This window comes from Drosophila persimilis, unplaced genomic scaffold (assembly GCF_003286085.1).
Source record: "Drosophila persimilis strain 14011-0111.01,24,50 unplaced genomic scaffold, DperRS2 tig00000676-arrow-arrow-pilon, whole genome shotgun sequence".
NCBI classification, from domain to species: Eukaryota; Metazoa; Arthropoda; class Insecta; order Diptera; family Drosophilidae; genus Drosophila; species Drosophila persimilis.
Window position 1 is genome coordinate 1,860,405 of NW_020825332.1, and position 27,622 is coordinate 1,888,026.

A 27,622-nucleotide genomic window follows, 5' to 3' on the forward strand; every position below is an offset into this window, starting at 1 on the left:
GCAGTTTTTACGGCTCTTGTTGCTGCCTCCTCCGCCTGCTAGCATTGCTGCTGCGGCTATTTTATTGTTGCGACAACAGCAGTAGTGTTGCTGCATTTGTGTGTGTGTGTGTGTGTGTCCAGTGTCGTCCATTCCTCAAACTTAATATATCCTGTTTCCTGATTTTCATGACGTACTTTGGGATGGCCCTAGAAGTGCTCTCTCTCTCTCTCTCTCGCTTTCCCTGCTGTCCAGTTCTGGCCACAATTTCTTGGTGCTTGTTCCCCCCCCCCCCCCCCCCCCCCCACACCACTCCCTTCCCTGCCCCTTGAAGGACAACGACGCTTATGCTGTGTGCCATTTTCTGCATTTAAGTGCAATTCTATGCAAGAATGTGCCGACATGCATATTTGTGCTAAAGCCATTCCCCAGCCATTCTACTGGGTGCAGTATCCCCCCCACTCTCCTCGCCCTCTCTCTCTCTCTCTCTCTAAACCTCTCTTTCTACCATCTCCCACTCCCTCCCTTTTAGCCACTCTCTTGGCCATAAAATGTTCGTTTTGCCAGCTAATGCATACAAATGCCTGATGCGCTTTTTGCATTACAAAAAGAACAACAAAATCTGTGAGAAAGAGAGCAGAAAGAGAAAAAAAAAAGAGAAGAAGAAGAAGCAACCAAACAACAAGGAGAATCACAGGGTGTATGCGTGTGTGTGTGTGTGTGTGTGTGTGCGAGACATGGGACATTCACTTTCCACTTGGCAAAAAAATGAAGTCCCTTCGAATTGGTTTGGCCAAAAAAGCAATAAGCCAAAAAGGCCTCAACACTATGTGGGATAGTACCTCTGAAATTGCTAGAACGATTCAACAGGAGAGTGAAAGTGAGAGGCAGAGAGAGATATCACCAGGGATAAGGACAGCTGGATAAGAGACTGATTCTTGGGTGGCCCATACGAAATGTGGGAGGAATAACCATTAAACAAGATCAAAACGAGACTTGAAGACCAGACCCAGACCCTGGAAGAAGACGTGAGGGGCAGCTCTCTCTGGAGAGGGGCCTGAAAGGCGGAACGAGATAGCCAGAAACAAGGCAGTGCCCCTCATGGCAGTGCCTCTCATGGCCTGTGGGACATAGAAAGCCCACCCCCAATTAATTGAATGAACAAAGAACTTGTTTAATGAAATCAGAAATAAAAGCCACCTTCTCCATCAATCTCCACTCTCAGTCTCGCTTGAGACTCTCTGATTCACCTTCAATCGACTCGAATAATTGCAGCACCTTCCACGCTGCAATCTGCAATGAAATCCAGAAATCCGAAGTGCTCAAACTCAAAAGCCGCATTCCGTGGTGGCAAAAAAAAAGTTTTTGCTAAGCGAAACGGATTTGCGGAATGGCCCCGATCCGAACTTAAATAAGAAATTAGCCAAAGCCATAACCGGAGCCAAAGTTTGCTCGAACGATAGAGAGCGGGAGGGAGATCTCTGGAGGGGTGGCACGAGGAGGAGCTCTCTGTTCCTTCCTGGTGTGTGTGTGTGTGTGTGTGTGTGTGTGTGTGGCCGTGGCCGTGGCCATGGCTAATGCTGATGTTGTGTCTGCAATCGATTTAGTTGCAAAATAAATTAAATTTTCCCCTCGCATCGTAGCCCATGTGTGTGTGTTAGTGGCACACACAAAGTGCAAAGCCACAAAGTTTCCCGAAGCCAAAGACATAGACAGGAAAAGACAAATGAACTGCCATCGAGAATGCTCTCTCCGTGTCCATCTCCCACTCTGATGGTGCCACTGGCTGTCTCTCCCTCTCACCCTCTCTGTCTCTCTGGCGTTAAAATATATATCGAGTGTCACTATCGATTGCTCACAGTGCATGTGATGCGAGGGCGAAACCCAAAGGGAAAATCCATCAGGGGATGTGTCTGTGTGTCTCTGAGGTAACAAAATATTTGGCATAATAATAAAAGTGCATGATGCATGCTACGGCTCCAGAAGCAGAAGCATCCCCAAACAATAGTCAATGGTCGATGGTCGATGGTCAGGTTGCAATTTTCCGATTACCAAAAGGGACAGTTCCATCCCCCTCTTCCCCCTCCTCGCCCCTGCACGTTACGTTCCTCTGGCAGATGATGATGTGGCATGTGGCACTGTGGCACTCTGGATGTGCAAGTTCAAGTTGTTGCCTTTTTGTTTTCTGGGGTTTTAAACAAAATTGCAAATTTCCCGCCCCCTCCCCCCCAGATCTCTTGAGAATATTGTAGTACGACAGAGGCGCATCAAAAACCGTAACGTTGTCCGGTGTATCTGTCCGTGTCTGTCTGTCCGTGTGTGTGTTTCTGTGTGGAACATGAAATGCCACTCTAAACGAAAGAGAAAGATACACATAGATGGGGCTTATGGCTGCTGCCATGATTGTTGTAATGAAACGTAACGAAACAAATCAAAGCCATGCGGCACGTGAGTGGCTCTGCTGAACATCTCCAGCAGCCACCACGAGTCCAGGGCCACTGACTGCTGCTGTGGCACCTCTTCTGCTTCCTGCATTGGAAATTATAAAATACATGAACAAGAGAGACCCTCCATCCCCTGCCCATCCCCTCCCCCGTCGAGGGTCGTTTGTCTGGCACTCCGTCGAAGTGTATATCAAATGCTTGCATATTACTTGTATTTCTTTGGGATCTTTTCCTCAACTTTGTCTCTCTCTCTTCAGTTCTTCAGTTCTTCAGCTCTTTGCGGTTTATTTTTCCTATTGATTGGCTTCCCCTGCCCCCCGCCCCACCCCTCCGCCTGCCTGGTACGTGTGGGGGTCACAGGAAGCGACCCTAGGCCAGTATTTATTATTTTGTGGAAATTGTTGACCAGGCCAATGGCATAGCCCAGATCCCCGACCCCAGACCCTGGACCCCAAACCAGACTCTTAACTTCTTTCATTGGCCAACGAGCGGCAGAAACTTTCCGGCCGGAGAGTGCAAATAGTTTTTGATTTTGTTGTACTTTAATTTGCCAATCAAATGAAAATTGAATGGAAGCTCCCAGTCCACAGTCCAGTAGGATTTGCTGTCTGTGGAATTTTCGTTCAATTTTCGTTCAATTTTCGGGCAATTTCCCAGGCTGTCATTACGGTAATTATTATCGGGAAAGCATCTTCCCTCGTTTGCCTCGTAAGAAAACTCTGCTCGGGGCTGTCACTCACTCACGCGCTGCTCAGTTCTGGCAACGGCACAACTGTCGTTCAGTCAGTCAATCAGTCAATCAATCAATCAATCAGCTGTAAATAACAACTAACTTATGGCCCAGCAAAGGGAACGACGACATTTTGTTGCAGCAATTTGCCCGAAAATGTCTCGGAATTCTACTGTTGCAACTTCTATTGTTGCCAACGACATCAGTCAGTCAGTCAGTCAGTCAGTCAGTCAGTCAGTCAGTCAGTCAGTCAGTTAGTCGGTTAGTCAGTCATGCAGTCATTCAGTCAAGCAATCAGTTAGCTAGTCCAGGGGTCTGGCCTAAATGTTGACACTTTCATTTTTGCTGGCACATGCTGTTCCTGCCTCCTGCCTCCTGCCTGCTCCTCCTGTGGCAAGCTGCAGCTGCTGCTGCGACAAATATTTATTCATATTCATAGGAGCAAACACAATTTTTGTTTATTTATCGCGCCTCGCTTGGAGGATTCGAGTGGAGGAGAAAACCCCGCCCCCGCCCCTCCCCCCCCTCCCTCTGTGACACTTTTCGCACTCGTTGCACTGCGGCACTGCGGCAGTGTGGCAGCACCCGCGCACCCCTCAGAAAATCAACTGACAACAACACGCAATTTATGGCATTTATGTAAAAAGCGAACAAACAAGTGAAGCAATTTTTGTGTTGCATACAAAGCGGTGCTGTTTCTGCCCCTCCTGGAACCTCCTGTCAACTTGCCTCGTCAAATGCTGGGTGGGGGGTGCTGTGGGTGGTGCTGCTCCCCCCACGAGGATGGGGGTTGGGGGCCGGCGGGCTGCAGTCTGCAGTCTGCTGATGCTGCGCTTGGCATTGTGCTGAAAAATCAATTAACTACACTTTGAAATGTTACGTGACTCGGGGAGCGGTGCCCACACACTCTTGTGGTATTTTAGGCTGTTGCATATATATATCGCATATATATATCGCATATATCCTGCATATAGCTACGGTTTGTATATACAATATATTGTATATTGTATATTTTTGCAACTAATATTGAAATTCCTGCTGCGTTTCGGTGGAGGGGGGGGAGGGGCAGGGTTTGTGACGCAGCTGCAAGGTAAATATTTAGTGAAATCGGCTCAGTCAATAGTCAGTGCAAAAGAGTGCTTCCAGCATGCCCCTCCCCACCCTATGTACTGAGAGGAGCCCCCCTCTCTACCTCCCCCTGCCCCTTCATTTTTGTTTGTGCGGGCCAAAATAGCCATGACGCAGACAAGTGCACTTGACAGGGCACTCCAGAGGGCCAGATGGGCGTGGCAGGAGCGACGGCGTCAGTAAATATTACCGCGGCAGACATGCAAACAGGGTGGTGGTAGAGGGGGATAGGGATGGGGGGATGTGGACAAAAAAGAGTGCGGCAGTGCGTTTATAAAAATGCAACTAGTTTCCCGGCATAAAAGTCCACGAGATGGCTGACTGACTGAGGCCGAGGCTGTGGCTGTGGCGCAGGGACTCTGGGGCACCTCCTGCGGATGTGGATGTGGATGTGGATGCTCCACATGAAGCAGCCAGCACACACAGAGCGAGAGCGGGAGAGAGACAACCACAAAAGCCAGGCCCTGCGTTAGAGGTGGCTTCCCTCCTCTATCCTTTTTTTTCCTTTTCCCTTTCTTTTTTTTTTTTGTATTGCGTGCGAACAAGCGAAAAAGTTATGAAAACAACTGGGGAGGTGCGGCGGCAGGGAGAATGGGCTGGGGGATAAAGGAAAGTACACGGGAAAGCCTCGCCGCACAGTGGACTCTTTCGGCTATTTGCTGCTTCCAAAAACGAGAGGAAAATCTTTCCTGCAGGACCACCACCAGAAGCTCTTCAAAATCAAAGTGAAAAATTTAACTTTTCATATTAATATTTTACTATGTAAAATTACATTTGTTTTTTTTTTATTTTTATTTTTTTTTTTTGGTATTTAATTTTTTGATTTGATTTTTTTTGTAGATTTTTGTTTTTTAATTTTTTAATATATATATAAATTATTTTTATGGTTAGTTTCACTATAAATAATAATTGTATACTATTTTTGTTTCTATTATATTTATTATGCCTATTATATCATATTTCTTATACCTGCGGCAGGGCTTTTGTGGGATATGTCGACACATATCGCTCTAGACGCAGATGGGGACCTACTTATACGCATATATAGATTAGGAAATACTTAAAGAATATTCAAAGCTCGGAATAGTATTTTTGAAAGTCAAATCAACGTAGAAAATACCTTCTTTGGGAGTCTTTCCAACAAGCAAATTTATTTTTGACCTTGAACAATAAATGTTAACAATAAATACACCCAAAGAAAGAGACCAAAACAATAATCAAACCATAAATAGTTCATTTTTCATACGATCCGAAAGATGCATTTCTGCTCACTGAAAATGTGCTCAACCTTGAAGGCTGAAAAGTTTCCGATATCCTTGGAAAATTGTCCATCAGAAGCGCCCACTCAGAAGGTGACTTTTGGCAGCCACTGTGCGGCGATGAGACAACGAAGAAAATGAATTTTCATTTGCCTTACTTTACACAGCTATCCGCAGAAATATGCAACAGCGAGAGAGCCAGAAAGAAATGAACTAAAATGGAGAGCAATACTTGCAACAGAGCCAACAGAGGAGGCATCCACAAAAGCTCGAGCTTAGCGTTCACTCAATGGGATACAAACGGGACGAAGGGTGGGCAGGGACGGCTAGGGAAGCAAGGATGAACGGAGGAGGCAAAGCCAGCCTGTAACAGGCATTCCATTCCAATTCAAATCAAATCAATTCCTTTGACAGATTTCATTGTGCCGCATTCATCTCCCACTCAATGTCAACTATTCGTAGGAGTCGGAGCCGGGAGTAGCTGTTGCAAGGAGTGGCTGTACATGCTGTAGGTGCAACCACAAGCAGAGAGTACAACGCGGACAGGCCCTGCCCAAGCAACTAATGAAAAATCAGTATTTTCAAAAGAAAATTCTACAATCTCTGTTGACGATGAAGAGAAGGTGCTTTTGTTTGCATTAATATTTATTTTGATCACTGCAAATCGTAGCAGATAAGGACGTACTGTATGTGGCAGGCCGGCAGGCAGGCAGGCAGTTAGAAAATTTCCAGAATTTTCCCCATTCTATTGACCAACGAAATATCATTGAAAATGATGGGAGACACTTTTGCAACGACTGAAAGCCATCTTCAAAGCACTTCTTGCACTCCTCTGAAACGAGTGTCTCACGAGACACACCATTGGGTCCCTTGAATGCCCAAAGATGCCTTTATCTCGTGGTATGTCGTATGCATATGACAATATTTCAATGGCCAATCCTGCACAGCATCCATTTTTACAGATACAACAACCGTTTTGGGGCGTTCTGCAGCGAGGAATGTACACGTTTAGCCAGTCTTTCGCAGTGGCAGTGCATGCAGGATATGCATCAGCAAAACTTCAACTTAATCGAAGGATTTTTGTCTTGAAAATCGTAGAAAATCGTGACACGGAAATGTATATTTCCGCAGAAGAAAGAGTTCTGCACATGATTTGGTCCACAAGAATGGATTTGGCGATTGTGTCCTGGTTGTAACAGAAATAGTCAAGGCTACGGCCTTTAAGGTCTGCCCTTAATCTGCCCACGTAATTTTCTGTTTTTTGGTTAATTTTCTACTCAATTTTGCAAAATTGCCATTCAGAAAAGCGCTGGTACTAGACCTCGATTCTGGAATGAAGATAGGGTTGGCAGCCCTCGAACCAGTTAATGGATACTCATTATGGATAGTCGTTATGGATAGTCAAGGGTACCCCATAGAAAGATATATCGATAGGGGAGTAGGAGTTCGAATTCGGAAGCGAGAAGACGGCCGTAAGAGGATATGGAAAGAAACTAAGAATAAATATTCAACCCGCAATTTCTGGAGTTTCTGGAGCGGATTACTGCTCACGTGTAGGGAGCTCACTGAGGATCCCCATATGTATGCTAGAATTTCGCGTAATTGGTATTAGTTTTTGTTTGTTGATTCCATGAATGGCTCTTTCCTGCACGTCGCGTCGCGCGTCATGCGGTAGCGCACCACGGTCGGTTGACTCTCTCTCTCTGCCTGGGATCCGCTCATGGCCCACTCGACGGTGCATTGCACCCCCTTTCCCTTTCAGTATTTAGTTGGAAAACCAGCCTCTGACATTCTGGGAGTAATACCTACAGTACTCTGGAATGTACAGATGTACCGCTATTTATAAATATGTATTTTCAGCACTGCAAAAACTCAACCAAAAACATTTTCCAGCGACTGTGACTTTTCCTGTTTTGCTCTCCCATCCGCAACATTCTGTTCCATTTCCAGTCACTTGTCTCATATTTGCCTGTTTAGCTAGTTCTCTAGTGGCTCTCTTTCCCTCTCTCTCTCTCTCTCTCTCTCTCTCTCTCTCTCTCTCTGTGTGTGTGGGGGGGGGGCTTGCACACTTAACAACAGCAACAACTGGGGGCGGAAAGGGAAGCTCTGCAAACAGTCTAGCGAGTGGGTGGGGGGAGGTAGGTCCTACAGAAAGTAAGAAAAAAAAGGGGACAGAGTGGGAAACCTCCCGCGTTACAGATAAAACAAAAATTATTTGCATTTCACCTGCATGTTGCCACCTGATTGCGGCCTCTGCCAGTCCCTCTGTCCCACCACAGTCTCGTTTTCCTGTTCCTGCCCCAAATCCCAAACCTCTGTCTCTTAATCCCTGGACCTGCTCTCGCAAAAGTCAGAGTGGGAGCCAGACTCCAATGTCGATCCTGTTTGTGGTCCTCCATCTCTCAACTGGAGCTTGTCCCATTGTGATTCTCATTTAGATGCTCGCTTTCCACAGGGCTCAACAATATTTGTCAAGCTCTATGCGGGGGATGGGGACAGGGACAGAGGCAGGGAAAGGGACGGGGACGGCGACGGGGACTGGGATGCCATTTGTGTAGGTGTTTAGCAAACACACGACCCGTGAGGGAGAGGGAGAAAGGAGAAAGGAGAGAGCATCCTGCATGGCTGTTTAGAGGCAAGAGCGCACTTCACTTGCAACAGCCACAGCAGCAACAACAGCAGTAGCACGTGCATGCACCTTCTTCCTTCCGCCCTACCGCCCCTCCACCCTTCCACCCCTCCGCCCCTCCACCCTTCGGCACCACGTGGTGGTGTCATGTGGACGAGGCTGAAATGTCAACAGTTTACTCTGCGCCCATTTTCCGCGTGGATTTTAAATGGGTTTTTTGTGCTGCTGCTTTTGACCCCCTCTTTGACTCAGGGGGCATGCCTCCCCCCCCTCCGCCCCGCTCTCTTTTCAGTCTGACGAAAATTACAGAAAAGTTGTCGGCAACTTCAAGCAGAAGTCACTTTGATTCTCCGGTCCACAAAAGGACTCGCAGGACTCGCAGAGAAATATTAATCGCGTGCGCGCTTATCTGATTTGTGGTGCCATTCCGGCAGGTGGCCAGGAGGACCCCCCCCCCCCCCCCCCCATGATTTTGCTGCCTCTGCTGGCGGTGCTGGGGGCAGGACTCGGGGCGGACGCTTACTTCAAAGTTGATGAAGTGCCAGAAAGCTTCCGCGACACTTGACACCGACTTCCGTCCCAGCACTTTCAATTCAATGCGCTTCGAGTTGGGCCCAACACTCGAATAACACATGCGCCAGCCATGTGGAGCGGGTGGAGCGGGTGGAGCCAAAGAACGGCAGCCAGCGAAGAACTCTCCCCCGCCACATCGCCACATCGCCGGGGCAGAGGCATAAATAAAGGCAAATACGCAGGACGTTAAAATATATGGCTTACAAAACGTGGGCGGAAGTGCCAGCAAAAACAAACCTGGAAATGAAAGTACAACTAAGAAAATTTCGGCTGCAATCGAGGGGGTGGCCCCCAACGAAGTGGCTATGCCCTGAAGGAGAAGGAAACCCCATTTGAGCGGGTGTGCCGGAGGGCCGGTGGAGGGTGATCCTCGTTCTTCGATTCCCAAAGCCCAAAAGCCACAATGTAACCGATTCTCTTATCGAATCTTAAAGGAAGAAAGAGATGATCCATGGCCTTGTTTCTCCCCTTCGCGAGGGGGTTCCCCATCAATTCAGACCCTGCTTCAACCGCTGATCCTCTCGCTTCTCTGCTGCGGGAATTCACGTCTTTGTCCAAGAAATAGAAGCACCTCTTCCTGTAGGGTGTGCAGAACAAAATGTTGTCCACTTGAGGAAAATGGCAGCAAACCAGGACTCTCTCTCTCTCTCTCTCTCTCTGCCCGTTCCCTTGTGCTTCACTTTGCTTCCCTTTGCCATTACGCACGTGATTCATATGCAGAGCTCTTTATAAAGTGTCCTTTCAGCTGGGCCATGGTGTGTGTGTGTGTGTGTGTGTGTGTGTGTGCGTGATAGGTGTGCAGGAGCCTTGTCACAATAAATTTAGTAAAAGTGACAAATATTTTATGCTTAAGAATAATTGATGAAGTGGCTGCAAAGCGGCGTCAGAGAATGTTATGTGCCCCGGCGAAAGCAACACACGACCAAAAACAAGGCACAAGCTACAACAGGGGGGAGGGGGGAGCAGGGGGTGGGTCACACGGTCACGTCGAGGCAAGTTCTTGGCCAGGTTGGAAAAGCGGCTTGGCAGAGTGGAGCCACAGCCAGGACCTGGCAAATAATAAAGCGCTAAATCATAGCCACGCTTAGTACTTTCAACTGCTCCTGCCTCTGCCCCTGCCACTGCCCCTGCCCCTGGCACTGCCTGGGGATCCGTGTGCCCCGCCAAAACGAATGAGCAACCGGGAAGATTGCTGTCAGTTAGCTCATATGTCCTGTTGGCCATGACCATGGCCATATCCTGGTGCGTAGGCCATACAAATGTGTGTCTCGCAAATAGAGAGGCAGGCGGGCAGCGGCCGTGGCAGCGGGCGGATATTACGACATATTGCTCGGGTACGGTTTGTGTGCACACAAAAATTGCGCCAAGGATTATGGCACTACATTACAGGACTCGGGGCTCGGGACTCGGGACTCGGGAGCAGGAGCAATCCTCACTTTGCTCATGTCTTGCATATGAATGATGAGCAGCATTTAATCATTGTCTATGACTCCGACACGGCCAACGACACCTCCATGAAGCATTCTAGCGCCTCTCCCCCCCCAAGCATATCCTTGGAGTACGCGTGTGTGTGTGTTTGTTTGTTTGTTTGTTTGTTTGTTCGTGTGCTGCGCTTGACATGTCCTTAGGTCTGTTTACCCTGGAATTTAACGCGGACAGAATGCGGACAAAGAACAGGGCACGGCCAGGATCTGGATCAGGGACTTGCAGCAGCATTTGGCTTTAAGTCATGTACTTGGTAATGGAAAGCCACCCATGGAAACCGGCAAATAGTTATCCTGCTCCCTCGTCAAACAATGGACGGGCCAGAGCCCCCATCCCAGACCGAGTTCCAGTCCCAGCCTCAGTCCCAGTCCCCGTCCCGAAGGCGAGTGCAAACAGCTGAGATTAATGCGGGAAAGCCTCAAGTACAAATCCAATTAGGTTGCCCGGGGGATACGCTGTCCTCCGATGTGTCTCCTTCGAACACACAACACGCCACGACACAACATTAAAGACACTAATTCTGGGATTCTCGGGAAGCAATTTCAATTTGGTCGCAGCCAGAGCATATGCAGATTAGGAACCATTTGCGGGGCCTACATTTTTGCGCCCTTTTAGCAAACAATTATTTGCCATGAATAAATTAGCAGGACTCTTAGCGGCAGAGAGAGGCTGCTCCTCCCAGAGATGCTGATCAATTTAAAAGAAGTAATAACATTTAAAATTCAAATGCAAAACCAGAATGTGGAAAGGGAATGGGAACGGGAGAGGTGGCGCAGAGGGCACAAAAATTGAGCTAATAAAAGTGGGCGTGACGGTGGTCGTAGGCAAAACCTTGAGACATGGCACATGTGCAGAGGAGAGGGAGTGCTGCCAAGCAACCGCGTTGTCTGTCTGTCTGTGCCGGCACTTAGATGCCCATTATGCCTCCAGGCCGCAGACAGCAAAACGGAGAGGAAGGACCAGAAGGACCAGAAGCCTGGGACTGGGACTGGGACTGGGTGTGGAAGAGAGTGCTGGCTGCCATGGCGGAGCGCTTCTTGTCGTCGTTGTCGCAGGACAAAACAAAAAGCGCCTTCAGCACATCCCATGGTATATGCGAAATTAATTGTCTGTTTGTTGCCAACAAATTTGAATTTAAACCGCATGCAAGGCAAGGCAAGGCACTCGGGAAGAGCACTGGCGAAAGCCCAGAAGGAGGACCAGGAGCTGGAGCTGGAGCAGGAACAGGACCAAAAGCAATACGAGAAATGTGTGAAATGTAAGCGGCAGCCAAGCAGAGGGAAACGGTTCTGGTTCTGGTTCTGCTTCTGCCACACCACCCGCATCAGCCTCAGCCTCGGCATCTCTTGGTCTCTGTCTCTGCCTCTGCCTCTCTGTGTCTTGTGTTCCAGTTTGCTGTTGCCGCTTTCTATGGCGGCTAGTCCTGCCTTAGCTGCTGCTAGTCCTTCGGCTCCTGCTCGTAGTTGTAGCTGTAGCTGTAGCTGTAGTGGCCGTGTGGGTGCGTTTGTTTGCTTATGGAAACAACTTGAAATTGTTGGGCCTTAAGTTGCTTGTAGCTGTTGTGGCTGTCGCTTGTTTCGGCTGTTGCTGCCGTTGCTGCCGCTGCTGCTGCTGCCGCTTCTGCTTCACAGTTAGCCGTGCGGTTTGCTAACTGCGCCGAAAAGTTGCTGCGGTGCTGCCTGGGAAACTTTCCACGCAATGCCCTGCCCCAGCAATTGTCTTGCCGGCGAAAGTCCTTTCTCGCCTGTCCTTGCCCGTCTCCGATCTCCGGCACAAAGTCCTTTGCCCGCCCTCACACGGGGAGGGAGAGCAAATTAATTGCTGCTGTTTTCGGCGCTTATTTGTCTTTGAAATTTGTTTCGTTTGCCCGAGAACTGGACCCGGATTCGGTCCCAGAGAATGAATGTCCTGGCCGTGCCTCCGTGCCACCGTGCCACCGTGCCACCGTGCGCCTCTGCTGCCATTTTGTTTGCCTCTCGCCTATTTGCTATTTAAATTTAATTTGCATTACTTAAAGAATTTAAAAAGCAAAAATTTCTCATGCGTAATGCGACAAGGCATCCTGCTGCAGGGTGGCAGGAGCAGGAGGTCCTTGAGCTGCGCACCACACACCTCTTAGCAGGCCCTCCCCGCCACTCCCCCTCCCCACTCTGGCTCTTCCTTTGGGTCTTGCTTTTGAGCAGCTTTTCTGCTTGAACATTTTTTTGTTGTATTTTTTTTTTTTTTTTTCATTTACTTGCGGCCTTTCGCCGAGCTTTCCTTCTATGTTTTTTTTCCCCCCCCCCCGTAATTTCTGTTTATTTTTGGGCAAGTTTTTACGGCCACAGTCCTTCCCGCATCTTCTCATAGTTGAAGATTTTATTTTTGATGGGGCAACATCTTAAATTGTTTAAGTTTTGGGACCCGCAAACGGACACTTTCCGTCCGCAGCAGGACCCTTCTGCTGACCACCGTGGAGTGTTGCGCATACGCATCGTTGGCCGCTGCCATACTGGCATCGGACATCGCATATCGTCGTCTGGCGGTTAGCAAATTGCATATTACCGCAAAATCAATTTACATTCCTAAACTGATTTCCAAGAGCCCTCACGCCAGCGTGCCAGCGTGGCAGCGTGGCAGCGTGCCACCGTGTGTGGCAGGGAAATGATTAAATTAAAATTATGTTGTCGCCCCACACAGTCGTTCGCAGCGCTTCCTTCTTCAATTAGAGCCCGAGACCGGAGACCCGAGAGTCCCTTGGCCCCCACGTGGTAATTGCATACTTTCTGGTCTGCCAATTAACCCACTGGCAGTCCCAGGGGCAGCGCCCGGCGGAGTGGCGTCTCTGTGGCCGAAAGATTCCATTTGATGGATCGCTGGAGCGGGCCGATGCCAGAGACGGGGGACTAGTGTTTGTTTTTTGATTTGAATAACGTGAATAACACTTAATCCAGGACTCTACTCGAAGGAGGGACAGATTCTTTGTGCAAGAAGCACAAGTTTTCATGACACTAACCAGGAACGGGTTAAGAGCGGACTTGTGCCTGGTGCCGCCAGAGCGGAGAGACCAGAGACGAGGAGCGAGGAACGAGAACAGCGATCCGGCAACCGAGAGCTGAGAAGCGAGAGCCGAGAGCCGAGACCCTCGACCCAAGCACGTAGACAGGTGCGCGAGGGAAGGGAACGAGGCACGGACACGGGCCACGAGCCAGAGGCACGGGCCACATGGCTCATATCCTGGCCGATATGGTGGTGTGTCCTTGGCGCGCTGGCGCTGCCTCACGTCGTCGGGGCCATTTAAGCCTTAAGCAGGCCACTTAGTGGCGCGAACATAAATCTGTGCACCAAATCCGAGCAATTAAATGCATCGTAATTTAGCCCTGGACCAGGACTACTCTCCCATGCCACAGCACACACACCACTCCTTCACTTTCGGTGAGTGGCAGGGTGGCAGGCAGGCAGCCGTCGTCGTCGTCGCTCTTTAGTGTGCAATTAAGGGGAAGTACGCAGACCGATTCGGAGTGCTTCCCCATTCCTGCCCCATCCGTGACTGCCACACACACACACACACACACACGTGTAATAATCAGTGCCTTGCGCTTTTGCCATTTTGTTTCGCATTGCCACGCTCCACGCTCCACGCTCCACAATTTCTTATTAATTGACGCGAATTTATGTATTTGCCACGCGTTATTGTTGCCCCCAGCAAATTAAAAAGTATAAACAGACAAGGCCACTGCGTGGGGCAGGATGGCAGTGGGACAGGGGGGGGAAGCCGCATAAAGCACACAAAGCATATTGGCCTGGACGGAGGAGCAGGCCAAGGCGGAGACAACACAACAAACGCATTTTTATGGCACTTGGCAAATTAGAGACGGAGGAGGAGCAGTAGGCCCAGCAGGAGGCGGGAAGCTCTCCCCTCCAGGGCGTACCGAGGCAGTGGGTGGGAGAGGGGCTCCAGCCCGGTTGTCAGAAGGTGGGGGGCCGTAGGCAGGGGCGTTTCGTAATAATTTGTGGGCTTTTTTATTTGTACTTTGAACATCCCAAGTATACCCTAAAAATACCCTGACTTGTGGGTGACTTTCCAGGAAGCCAACTCTTTACCGAATCTTGGGGGTTTTTTTTTTTTTTTAAGCGAATTTTTGATTCCATTTCTTGGAAGAGCAGGCACCCGCACTCGCATTCCATGAAAGCCACCTCCAAGCCGGAGGAACAAAGAACTTGCACTTACCTTTGAGAGTCTTACATGGAGAGCAGTCACAGTTCACAGGCCCAGTCACAGTTCACAGTTTACAGTCACCCTTCCTTCGTAGAGAGAGCATTGCCCAGTCGTTGTGGCTCCCATTCCCCCGGCAAAAGCCACCCACTTGGCTGTGGCTGTGGCTGTGGCTCTGGCTGTGGCTCTGGCTGTGGCTCTGGCTATGGCTCTCGGCTCTCGACTCTCGGCTGAGGCGGCCCTAATGTTAAGTTAACGTCGACTGACTGACTGCCTGTTGTTATGGCCCCGTTCGGATGTTGGCTATTAGAGGACCATTAAATAATTGCTGGCCATTCAAGAAGCAACAACATTTCTGTGTGTTCTGCCGCCCCCCGCTCCGCCCGCTCGTCGCTCTGCGCTCTCTGGTTTCTTTTTATTAAAGGCATCTAATTGCAGGCAATTTGGGGCATGGCAGTGGGGAGAGAGACGGTCATCGGAGTGGTCAAAGAACTTTAAAAGCAACATCAACTCTCGTTTAATAAATAGATTGAGAGTTGGAGAGGAGCATGGGGGGCATATGGGGGGGGGGGGGGGCGTACTGCCAGCAATAAGCGTGTTAGCCAGGCCCGCACACACACACACACACGCACACACATCGAAATAATCATAATAAAGTTAACGGGCAACGAGAGGAAGCCACACACACACATGCCCCATCCCTTGAGTGGGGGCCACCTTAGTGGCAAATCCCCATGGCCGAAGAGCAGAGCCCAACCGAAACCAAAAACCCCAATGGGGACTGGTCAGGGAACTCCCTCTGCCGGGGGCTGGAACACGGCGGACCACTGCGTACTCCCCTGGAGCGGCGGAGCGGAGGAGCGGGGGAGCGGCTGGACCGCAAAACAGTGCAAAAACCGAGCAACAAAATGCAGTTGCAAAACTCTCAAACTGCCATTGCAGCTGCCCGCCTGCCTGCCACTCGTTGCCAAAAACCAAAAGTTGTCTGCCCCCGCCCCCCCCCCTTTTTTCGGGGGAAGCTAGAAAATTAATTAAATAATATTTATTTGTTGTAAGAATTTATTAAGCACAGGAAGGAGTACAAGTGCCAGTGCCCGAGCCAGTGGCAGTGGCAGTGGCAGTGCGTTCTGTGTAGCCAACAAGGTGTGAAAGTTGTACGGAACGGATTATATCCAGGGTTATCCTGGCGAAATCCCACTAACATCACACTCAAGAAGAATACAGGACCAGAGTACAGAAGACCCGAAACTGTTAACTTAATTGTTAGCTGCTGCCGGAAGAGAGACAGAGTGGAGGATGTGCAACGTTTGGAACTCCTTTAATTGTTGTTGCTATTGTGCTGCCACAAATTGCAAATGAACACGAAAGTGGAAAAACGAAAAACGAGAAACGATAAACGTTGCCTGGTTGCAGCACCATTTAGCACCGTGCAACGAATAAATTATGCTTCGAATTTAATTAGTTAAATCGACCTTAACTTTTGCTTAGAATCTCTCCTGATCGTTGTCGATTCAGAGCTCAGATCCCAGAGGGTCTCCCGCAGCACTGGACTCTGGCATGTATCGCTCTCGGCTATAACTGGGGCCAATAAAAAGGCAGATTTAATCTGATGATTGATGGTAATTGATTGACTGAGGATTGAGGATTGAGGATTGTGTACATGAGCTCTCGCTCGCACTCTCGCTCTCTCTCTCTTCGAATCCTTTCCAGCTAATGCTCTGGCAATCCTTGCAGCAATTTTCCACCACTAAAATGTTTCCTTGTCTGCATTTTGTTCTCCTTTCTTTTCTTTGCTGCATTTTTTTGCCCCAAAAATTGCTTATTTTCTGTGCATTCAAGGCTTAAATCTGCCACAGAAATGAGCCTGCCCCGCTCCCCCGTTCCGCCGCTCCACTTTCAACCTTAAAGTGCGTAATGAAGCCTCCCCTCCCGCACCCCACTTGAGTGATTCCTGAGTTTCCTGCTTGCCACAAAAATGTTTTATTCCCCTTTATTTCCTTCAGGAGCTACTCCTCGGCTTGCATTTTGCACTGCAATCTTTTTTCGTTGTTGTTGTTGTTGTTGTTTGTATCCTGCTGCTCCTCTCGAATGCTGCTCCTGTTTCTGGTCTTTTCGGTTTTTGGCTTGTTTTTTTTTTTTTAAGCAAAAATTATCGTAAAAGAATTTTACCTGAGGTACGTGACTGCTGAACTTAATATCCGTTTGTCATAAGCGTTTCTAATGCTCAGCCACACACACACACACACATACTCGTACTGCACTTAGCCTGTCCCCCAAATACACACACACACACACACACACACACATGGCCCAGTATTTTGACGGGGGCACGTACCAGGGCGCCTGTGTGTGTGTGTGTGAGGCATGGGGATGTGGCAGGAACTGTAAACTTGCTACGCGCCAGCACTGAAAAAACAAAAGCCAGCGACATTTTCAGCTAAATTAAGTATTTTTAGTATTTCTAGAACTTGTCTGCCAGTTGTGTGCTCCGCTGTGCTCTGCTCTGCTCTGCTCTGCTCTCTGCTGCCTCTTGTTGTTGCCCCCTTGTTGGTGTTGCACTCGCTGTTGTCTGGCAATGCATGCGAAAACTTGGCAAGTAGATTTTTGAAAGGTTGCGAGCTTCGAAGCGGCGCTTTAATTGCATTTTGCCGCGTTGCCTTTACGGCAGGAGCTCTCACTCGCCTCCACAGTTTCCCTCTGCCTCTCTACGGTTGGGTTCCTTTAAATAATGCAGCGCTTTGTCTGCGCACACTGCAGCAGGTGTGCGGGGTGGCGAGAGCTGGACCTGGAGCAGCAGTCGGAGCACGACCTGGAGCCGGGAGCCGGGAGCCGGGAGCCGGGAGTTGGGAGCTGGGAGCTGGGAGATTTGGTGGAGCCACGCCTCTCTAAAACGCTTGGCCATAAAAGAGTTCCCGGCGCTGATGCTGCTGCTGCTGCTGCTGCATCCGCATCGTAGATGTACGTACGTACGAATTCCTTCGCTTTTGCTCAATTTTTATGACATAAAAGCGCCGAGACTGCCATTAAAGAAAAGTGTAGCATACTTCTCCGCGCCGGAATGGAGTGAAACGGCGCGCCGCGAAGGATGGCTGCTGAATGGAATGGATTGGCAATGGGAATGGGCACGAGATGGTGCGGGGGCTAACGGAGATTCTCTTTTTTTTTTTCTTGGCGAGAAATTTTCCAACACATTTGGCAAGCAAGCCAGAGCCCCGGACTGCGGGGCATGGGTCACGGGGGGAAACTGGGGAAACGGTTTGTTTTGGCCAGTTTCTGTTCCAGTACGCCCTTTTGCCAGAGTCATTTTCATTTCGTTTTCATTTTGCCTTCGCTGTTGTTGGAAAGCAATCCTGCAGCTCCTCCACCTCCACCTCCACCTCCACCTCCTGCCACTGCTACTGCTACTGCTCCTCCTGTTGTCCTTGCGCAAATAATTTCACTGATAAAGGATTTTCAACGCATCTTATGCCCGCTGTTTGCACTTTTGCAATATGTTTGCCGGCAGTTTGTTTTTGTTCACGCTGTCCGACCTCGCTGCTGCGCTCCTCCTCCGCAGAAATATATATAATATGCTCTGCTCTGCTCTGCCCTCTCTCTCTCTCTCTCTCTCTCTCTCTGAAGATATATATAAACAAGATACCTATGGACGAAGGAGTCGGCAGTCGGCAGTCGGCGGATGCGCCTGTAAGTAGTTTACGCGCATTTAAAAAGATGGAAAGGCTGTAGCTGCAGCAGTACGAAAAATGAAGGAAAAACAACGGCCACTGCCAGGAGGAGGCACTGCCAGTTGGATGGTGGGGGGCGGTTGCAAAATCTGTGGAAGGGCCAAACGATGGCCAAGACAAAGGAGCCAAGGGACCAGGACCAGGACCAAGACAAGGAAATGAATGTTGCGCAGGCTAGCGGAACGTGCCACAATAGCAGCAGCAACAGCAGCAACAGCAACAACAACACCACCGAAAGGCAGTAAAAAGCTGGTGCATTGTTGTTGCAGCAGCCACCTTACGCTGCACTTGTTGTTGCAGTTGTTGCAGCTGTTGCAATGGGCATTGTTTGCTTATTTCACAGCCAACATGAAACTCAAATCAACTCGTGCATTTCTAATGCGAATTTATATGTTTTTTGTCCCAAAGGAATGCCCATCAAACTCCTCGACTGCTTTCTGACATGTCCTGCTTGTAAAAATGCTGTTGGCTGTACTCTGTTCTCTGTTGGCCCTTATTGAAATGAGCCCGAATGTACACAATGTCAGCAGTGGACTTTACTCCCTCTCCCTTGCTCTCCCTTGGTCTCCGTCCCGTGTGGGAGCGGCGCGGAGCGGGGAGGGAGGGCGAATTGCAATCTGTATCTGAATCCCGTATACGTTTACGTATCTCAATCCCTGCTCAGCCACTATAATTTCTTTCTCGCTGCTTCCTTTGCGACGCTTTGCTCCTTTGCTTCGCTCGCCCTGCCCTTTTGCTCGGCAGCGTGCCAGAGACGCCTCCACGTCGCTGCCCCCGTTTCGAGTGGAGTCTCGAGTCAGTTTGTCAGCTTGTCAGCACATTGGTTGTCGGACGGTGGCGGGGGGGGGGATGTGCTCCTCCTTCATGGCTCTGCTTTTGTTACTCATTTATTTTGATTTGTTTACCATTGCGATTTATATTTCTTCGTCTCGCTCAGCAGAATAGCTCAAAGGAGAGGGAGAGGGAGAGGGAGAGAGAGAGAGCTGCACAGACAGACGCAGAGAAGGAGATGGCTAGCAGAGCAATAAAATTAAGCTCGGATTTATTGACCCATTTCAGTTTGACTTTGCTGCCACTTCGTGTAACCCCTCCACACAGCCCTGGCCCTGGCCATGGCCCTGCTGCTGCTCCTCCTCCTTCTATGGATCGCAACTAAATTAAAATGTTTTTACTAATCCCGACAAGTTACACTTTTAATTACTTTTTCTTCTCAAATGAACAAAGCCGCATTTGGCCAGCAAAGCGGCAAATCGCCAAAGGAGTGGCAGAAGGGTGAGGAGGAGGTGGGGGGGGGGAGGGGGAGGGACACACCTCTGCTGGCAGCAGGCAGCCTCCTGCACATTTCATCTTTATTTCCATTTTATTTACATTTTCCCCATTTGCTTTGTTCGAATCGAACAACAAAAAGTACCCAAAAAACTACAAGTATTTCCCAAGAAATAGAATCCAAACACACACACACAAACACATTTGGAGGCATTGGTTTCGCATTTAACAAGATTCCTGATTGAAACTTGCCACAGCAGTGTGGCAAGTTCTGTTCCTGCCTCTGGCTCTGCCTCTGCCTCCGCCTCCGCCTCCGCAATTACATGTAAATCGTTGTTCAAACAGTTTTCTTACCAAAATATAGCAGATATATACGCATATATGGGATATAGGATATAGCCATCTGTTTTCTTTGTTCAATAAGTTTTTGCCTTCAAAATATTTACCATTTACCAAGTTTTTGCCTTAAAAATATAGTATTTGCCTTTGCCTTTGTTTTTTGAAGTTGAATTACATTTGTTTGCTTTTGTTTTGGGGGATTTTCTCGAGATACGACTAGACTATATGTACTATCTGCGGCCCAAGACAATTAGATGCGAGTGTAACCAAAGGCTTTTGTCAAATTTCAGGTTTATTTGTTGTTATTTTCCCCGAAAACGGCAGCAGCGGAGGGGCAACTACAAAGGGCGTTAATTAAATATTTTCGCACAAAGACAAGTCGACAGCCAATTACAATAGTTGATAGAGAGAGCGAAAGAGAGAGAGAGAGAGGGGGGGGGTAGAGGAGAGGCAACTACTATTCGCCCGGCGACAATGGCCCCAAAACAAAAATCTCGTTAAGTGGAAATAGAGAAACAGCAGCAGCAACGGCAACGGCAACGTCAGAAAGAGAGCGGGAGATTGGAGAGGGGATTCTGTGCTAGATGAAAAGCGAGCTACCTTTTTCCCAGGGTCCCTCTTCTAGAGGGTATTGGGCTTTACCTTCGGGTGTATACATATGTCTGTCCTCCAGAACGACGACAGTCTGCCGATTTCACGGCATTTCCGATGGAAACTTGACGCAGATTCAAACCGATTTCTACTCTGAGCTCTGAGCTTTGAGCTCTGTTCAGTGCCATAAATCTGAACAGCTCTTCAGTTCATGAAGAAATCGCATTATAAGATTCAAGATGCTGCTGAAGTCGTTGCCATAGCAGCACCAATCCAATGCTCCTCCGAGGGTATCTCTGCAGTTCTCAGATTCTGTTCGTCCCCCCCCCTCCCTGTCCCTCTCCAATTGTCGCTGTTTTGCATGGGGCAGAGGGGCTTGCTAATGCGATTAGCAAATCGAAGTGTTGTCGATTGAAATTCAAGTGGCTCTAGCAATTAATTAATTTCATTGTTGGGTAAGCATCTGCCACAGCTGCCACAGTCTTTTGGGGTTCCGTTCTGTTCCGTATCTGATGATGTTGCCGTTGCCGTTGATGACGACGATGACGATGTGCCTTTGGGTGGCCTGGCATGGAGAGACATTCGAGTCGCAATGGGGATCAAAGTGCACTGGCTGAGGAGCTCGAATCTGCCCGTTGATGACACTCATTAACATAAAACGCAAAGGTGGCCGCAACCCATAAAACCAGCTCACTTTTCACACTCATTAAAAGGCTGCCAGCAGAAGGATGATAGGGGCTTTCCAAGGACAGGACAACCGTTCTCCCTGTGGACTGTGGGTGTCCAAAAAATCTTATCTCTGGGGAGGAGGGAGAGCTGTCTCCTGGGTCGACCCTGGCGCTGACGTCAGCAGAGCGGCACTCAAATTTCGGCGACAGCAGTAAACCCTTTTCGCAGCCGCCGCCGAAAACATTTAAATGTAATCTATTATCTTAATTCCAACACAAATTGTTTGCCGCACTGAGACACAGCCGCGTTCTTCTTCGTCTTCCTCTTCTTCTCGGCGTCGTCCACCAAAGCCACATCCTCGCCCGTGTCCTAGCGCCTCGCACCCCTTCCCCTCGTCCTCGTGCTCGTGCGCTTAACCCGGCTAACGAAAATAAAAGCCCATTTACAAGCCCTGACTTGTGGCACGGTCTCAGTTCCAGTCAAGGACTTGAGCTGCCTGGCAATTCAAATGCCAAGACAAGGACAAGGATCCACGAGAGCCACGAGAGCCACGAGAGCCACGGCACCCGCTGAAAAGCAAAGCTTATCGGCCGCAACGTAAATCACCCAATTTACCATAAATAAAGATACGTACATATTGTCAGCCCAAGAGGAGGTGGGGCGGCAGGATTGCCGAGTGGGGGGCAGCAATTGGTGGCCACACAGCCGCAACCAGAGCCACGGCCACGGCCACAGCCGCAGCTACAGCCACAGCCCAAAAGCCAGAAACCGAAGGAGAGAGAGTCGCAAAACAAAACACCTTATCGGGGCAAAGCACATCTTTAAGTGGCTGTCAACGTGGGGCATGCCACGCGGAAGGGGGGAACGAGACCCAGAGAGAGACAAGGGATAGTGGTGGGGCAACTATACCATTTTCGGGGGCACATAAATCTGCATGGAGTGAAACGATTTAGTGCCAAGTGCTGCCAAAAGAGATGGATGAATAAATAGCTAAACACTCGATGTGCCCCGTCCCCCGTCCCCCGTGCCCCGTCCCCAATCACACATAAATATTTAACCAAACCGAACGGATTGGACCACCAGTTCCAGCTGTAGCCAAAAGACCTGGCCAGAGCCAAATACAGCTAGAATGGCAGCACCACTGAATGGCTGCCTTGGAATGCCCCTGGGGGGTCGGTCTCCCATGATCAGGCAGGTCTCTGCCGCCTGGCTGGGGCTCTGCTCTGGCTCTCGTCCTGTCTTAGATTTACTTTACAAAAGCAACATTTTCCTAGCTGCGACACGCCACTCACCAGTGTCACCATCTACTCCTTTGCAGGCACCGCCACGACAGCAGCAACAGCAGCAAAAGCAGCAGGAGTGGCCCAAGGAGCAGCAACGGCAAACCAAAAGACGACAGCAGCAAATCGCGATTATGACGATGATGACGAGCACAACGACAAGGACGAGAGCAACGACAACAGCCACAGCAGCAGCAGCAGCACCAGAAGAAGCAGCTACAGCAACAGCAACAGCAACAACAGCAACAGCAACGACAACAACGACATGAATGGCCATGGGATGGAGGACAAGGGCGAAGAGAAGAGGGTGGCAAGGCAGAAGGATGCGCCTGCCAGGCCTGCGGCAAGTCAAAAGCGTGCGGCACAAACGACACAATCGCGAAATCCCATCAGACGGGCGCACAGCGAACGGCATTTGTCGACCGCGCCCATCACCGCCTCCACCGCCGCCACCAACACCGCCACCGCCACGGCCACGGCCGCCAGGAACTCCATCGCCAGCGCCAGCACCAGCACCAGCACCAGCTCCATTTCGAAGACGACAACATCGCCGCATCCTCGCTCCTCGGCCCCAGCGAGTGGGCCACAGAATGTCATTTTAAATTTTAAGGACACAATGGCGCTGCGCATAAAAAGCAACCGCAGCGACTCGAGAGATTTATTTCAAAGGCGTCCGACAGAGCCGCCTCCGCCGCCACCCGCATCGCCCCCCAAGGCACTGACGGAGCCACTGACGGAGACCGCAAAAGGATTAGAGCTTCCGCCACACGGAATCAATAAGTCAGTACCGACTATGACTCCGACTCCGACTCCGACTCCGGCTCCGGCCCTGATTCTGACATCGACTCCGGCACAGCTTCGGCAGAAGCAACAGCAGCAACAGAGGACTGTCGTGCGGGTGGCGCCCTTTAACCAGAGCGGGGAGGGAGCCCACGAAGTGCATCGCCTGAAAATCTCGCACAGCGAGGAGGATGACGAAACCTATCCGCACACGGATGTGGGCGTGCAACTGCGCCGCAAGCCGAGCACCAGGCTGCACCTCTCGCCCGAGGAGGAGGCGACTCCCAAGAAGACGTCGATACTGATTAGCGGCGATGACTGCTACTCGACAATGAATCTCAGTGCGGACGCGGCCCAGCCCCTGTACCAGTCCTCGGTGGTGGTCAACAGCCAGGCGGTGAGCACCGGCGGGGTGTGCATCAACGTGAGCAGCGCCGAGGAGGAGGAGCAGCAGCTGAATCACCTGAATACGATGCGGAGCCAGCAGATGATGGGCACGGGCCTGGGCACGGGCACGGGCATCGCCATCATACCCATCCGCAGCAGCGAGATCAACTTGCAGCGATCCGTGTCGTGCATCTCCTCCACCTCGAGCAGCTCCACGTCCAGCAGTGGCAGCTCCAGCGGCAGGGGGCGCACCCTCATCCGCCTGGACTACGAGAGGGAGAGGACTGGGGCGGGCACCAGCACAACGCCCATCAATACGCCGCCGGCCATCAGCTCGACGCCAGCCACGCCGCCGCCGCCGTCGCCGACCGACAGCTCGAGTCCGAGTCCTCTCGTGCAGCACGAGACGGAGCTGCTGAAGATCCTGCGGAATCCCGTGGAGGCAGTGAAGCGCAACCTGGTGCCCCACGTGTGCGGCCTGCGCTCGGCGGGTGGCGACACCGGTCGCGCCAAGAAGATGCAGGATGCCGTGACGACGATTGTGCCGCGCAGCTGCCCCAAGGAGGGCAGCTTCATAGCCAAGCTGCTGCAGGACCCGATGCTGGGCCAGGTGGCCGAGGGCCTGGAGACGGAGACGGTGGCCGAGCTGATCGAGAACTCGCTGCAGCGGCTGCAGCAGGCGCGCCAGGCCATCGACATGAGCGGCACCAAAGACCACGACGACATGAATCGTCTGATCAGCGCCTCGCTGCAGCGGATCCGCTCCGAGCGGACTACCAAAGAGGAGGATCGCCTCTCCAATCGGGGCAGCATCAGCTCCGCCAACAGCTTCGCCTCCGCCCACAACTACGAGCTGTTTGACTTTGCCGGCGGCAACGAGTCCGACTGCTACCAGAGCTGCTCCAGCGTGCTCACCGCATCCGGAATCCTCGAGGAGGAGCAGGCGCAGCAGCCTCAGCCTCAGCCTCAAAAGGAACCCGAGCTGGAGGCCGAGCCGGAGCTGGATGCAGCCACACGAGCCAAGTTCTATCAGCTGCTGGTGGATGCCACTCTCGCCGAGATCGAGCACTCGACGCACACGGAGCCGGGGGTGGAGGCCGAGCACCACTACGAGTCCATCCGGCTCAATGGGGATCCCATCTACGAGGAGATCAACGAAAAGCCGCCGCCACTGCCGCTCTCCGCACCGCCCCTGAACGATGCCGAGCTGGAGAAGAAGGCGGCCCGGTCAATCTTCGAGGGCGCCTCCAAGTACGACATCCTCTCGTACCTGGTGGACGCCAAGGAGCGGGGCCTGGCCCGCGAGGAGAGCTTCGACTACAGCAACAACCCGAAGATCATCGAGGAGGAGGCCACGGACACGCTCAGCGAGCTGGACAAGCGCGTGGAGGACCGGGACAGTGGCCAGAGCAACATGAACTCCCTGTCGCCGCCACCGCACAGCTTCATATGCGGCGGCGGCGGCGGCGGCGGTGGCCTGGGCGGCGGAGGCAAGTGCGGCAGCGACGTGGAGCGGCAGGACTCCGGGGTCGGCTCGGAGACGAGCAAATCGTCGCGCAGCAAGTACCAGGCCACGCCCACCGTGCTGCACCTGTGCGAGGACTGCGACGGAGCGGTGGAGATGCAGGTGGGGGAGGCGGGCGTGCTGTACGCGCCGCTCGTGTGCCGCAAGTGCGGCAAGAAGCGGGTGGAGCGCAAGGAGATCATCACGGAGATTGTGGAGACGGAGGAGAAGTACGGCCGCGACCTGCAGATCATCCTCGAGGAGTTCTGCCACCCGATGCTGGTGGCCGGCCTGCTCACCCAGGAGCAGCTCTCCGCAATCTTCCTCAACACGGAAGACTTGCTCGAGAACAATCAGACGCTGGCGGAGCGGATGCGCGACGCCCTGGACATGTCCCTGGAGCAGGGCGACGACGACCTGCTGACGGTCAACATCGGACGCATCTTCCTCGACTTCACGCAGATGCTGCACGCCTTCGAGAGCTACTGCGTCCGGCAGGCGGGTGCCAGCCTGCTGCTGGCCAACCTCGAGAAGGAGAAGGAGCTGTTGCGCATCTTCCTGAAGGTCTCCCAGATGGAGAACGCCGTACTGCGGCGCATGAATCTCAACTCCTTCCTGATGGTGAGTGTGCCCTTTTGATATTCATGGCCACCGTGGTGGCAAAGCCCCTAATCGATTCACTCTAACCATCTAACCATCCAACCATCCAACAGGTGCCCGTCCAGCGCGTGACCAAGTACCCCCTGCTGCTGGCGCGTCTCTACAAGGTGACGCCCTCGCAAATCGACGGACGTGAGCTGCTGAAGCAGGCCCAGGAGAAAATCGAGCTGCACTTGAACCACATCAACCAGGAGGCCAAGGATGTGCCCACCAAGCTCTGGCGCCGCATCAGCTCCTCCAGCCCCAACCGGCGGGCCTCCTGCGAAATTGATATGATAAACATCAAGCTGCGCAAAATGGCCATCGACGTGCTCGAGTGGAATCACGATGAGGTCCGCTTCGCCATGGAGGGCAAGCTCCTCTACACCCAGCCGACGGACAGCAACTGGAAGAAGGCGCGCACCATCAAGCTCACGCCGGTCAACGCTCTGCTCGTGACCAATGGCAAGGTGCGTCCCGCCTCCCACTCCCTTCCCTCCCTCGAGGGACCCTACCCCCGCGGGATAACCCCATATACACTTCGATTAACGCCTCCCATGGAGGCCGTTTCTGCCCTGTCCCCCCTTCGGCGGGTCACGTTTGACAGGCGAGAAGAGATGGCCCGGCTGCCTGGCAGTTTGGCGTTTGACATGACTCCATGGCTGGCCATGAGGATGGCGGGGCAATTAGCGAGCGGCATCTGCACCCAAAGCCTTGCGGAGGAGAATGGGACTCTGGCATTTCCAAGCCCATTTCCCGGTCCCATTTCGCAGTCGGTGCAAATCGGAGCAGAGCTGTCAGGCCTGCCATGGCAACACTTTTCCGTGCGATAAAAGATTTCAACAAATCAGTGCCGGGGCCCATTGAACCGAGACCGCATCCTCGCCGGCTTCTAGCCTCTCTCGCTCTCTCGTTCTCATTCGTTTTTTCTTCTAATGAAAAGTGCTTATCCCAGCAACAATCTCTTTCGTGCCTTTTTCGTTCTGCCTAAAAACAAAACCATTTGAACACCAGAAAATCAAGACAGAGAGCGAGAGAAGGAGAACCCGTAGCCATAGCCATGGCCATAGCCATAGCCGGAGAAGAGGTGACACCAGAAGTATCCTGCCGGCCTTCCTGTGTGTGCTCCAATGGTTATGGTTAGGGATCGAGGGCCCGCAATCGACATGGACGCAGTGCGTATGTCACATGTTTTGTTTAGTTTTTTCTTTCTCCCTGTCCGTGTGTCCGTCCGTCTGTCTGTATCCTGCACTAAATTTCTGGCCAGTTTTCCCGCTACGCCTCCGACAATTGCTCAATTCTAGAACGGTCAACGTTTCGTTCGTTTTTGTCCATATTCACTCCGAGTTTTTTTTTGTGTGCCGCTCGCTCCTGATTTGAGATTTCTGGCTGGCACTGCCACTGCCACAGGCCCTGCCTCTGCCTCTGTCTGTGCCTGTGCTTCTGCTTCCTGCGGCAGTTGCTTGGCCTGACACGCTTTGTGCGCTTGCCAGCCTTATCTAGCGGGACCCTACTTGTGGACCCATCCCCGCCCTCGCAGCCCCCTCGCTTGCCTCCACTTATTTTTCAGCTGTAATTTTGTTTAGTTTCGTTTTACACAATTTTCTATTTTTTACGTATTTTTGTTTCCCCTCTTTTTTTCGTTTTTCATTGTTGCTGCCGCTGCTGCTGCCTCTTCCCGTTTGTGCCCGTTCTTTTTTGTGTGCCACACCGACGACAACTACTACAAATACAAAAACGAAAACAAAAACAGCCAAGTGCCAATTATAGGGCAGAGAAGGCCATGTCGGATAAACTGAATTTCCCGAAGCACACGGGCATACGAGAGGCCTCCCTGCTGCTGGTGAAGGAGAAGTGCGGACGCTACACGCTGATCCGGGAGCCCCTCTATCTGGACAGATGTGTGGTGTGCAGCGAAGCGGATTGGGATGATTATTTCGAAGTGCAGGAAATTTCATCGAAGGACACATTCATATTCAAAGTGAGTAGTAGTTTCCAGTTACCAGTTACCAGTTACCCG

The 27,622-nt window shown here is 51.3% G+C and overlaps 1 protein-coding gene across 1 annotated transcript in view; it reads left to right on the plus strand.

Annotated features, from left to right (window-relative positions):
• The window catches only part of LOC6599687, a 36,507-nt gene that overhangs the window by 6,624 nt on the left and 2,261 nt on the right, over positions 1-27,622 (plus strand). The window contains exons 4-6 of the mRNA XM_026991608.1: positions 22,331-25,584; positions 25,677-26,072; positions 27,356-27,583. Of these exons, the coding sequence (XP_026847409.1) occupies positions 22,331-25,584; positions 25,677-26,072; positions 27,356-27,583 (3,878 nt within the window). The remainder of the gene's footprint in view (positions 1-22,330; positions 25,585-25,676; positions 26,073-27,355; positions 27,584-27,622) is intronic.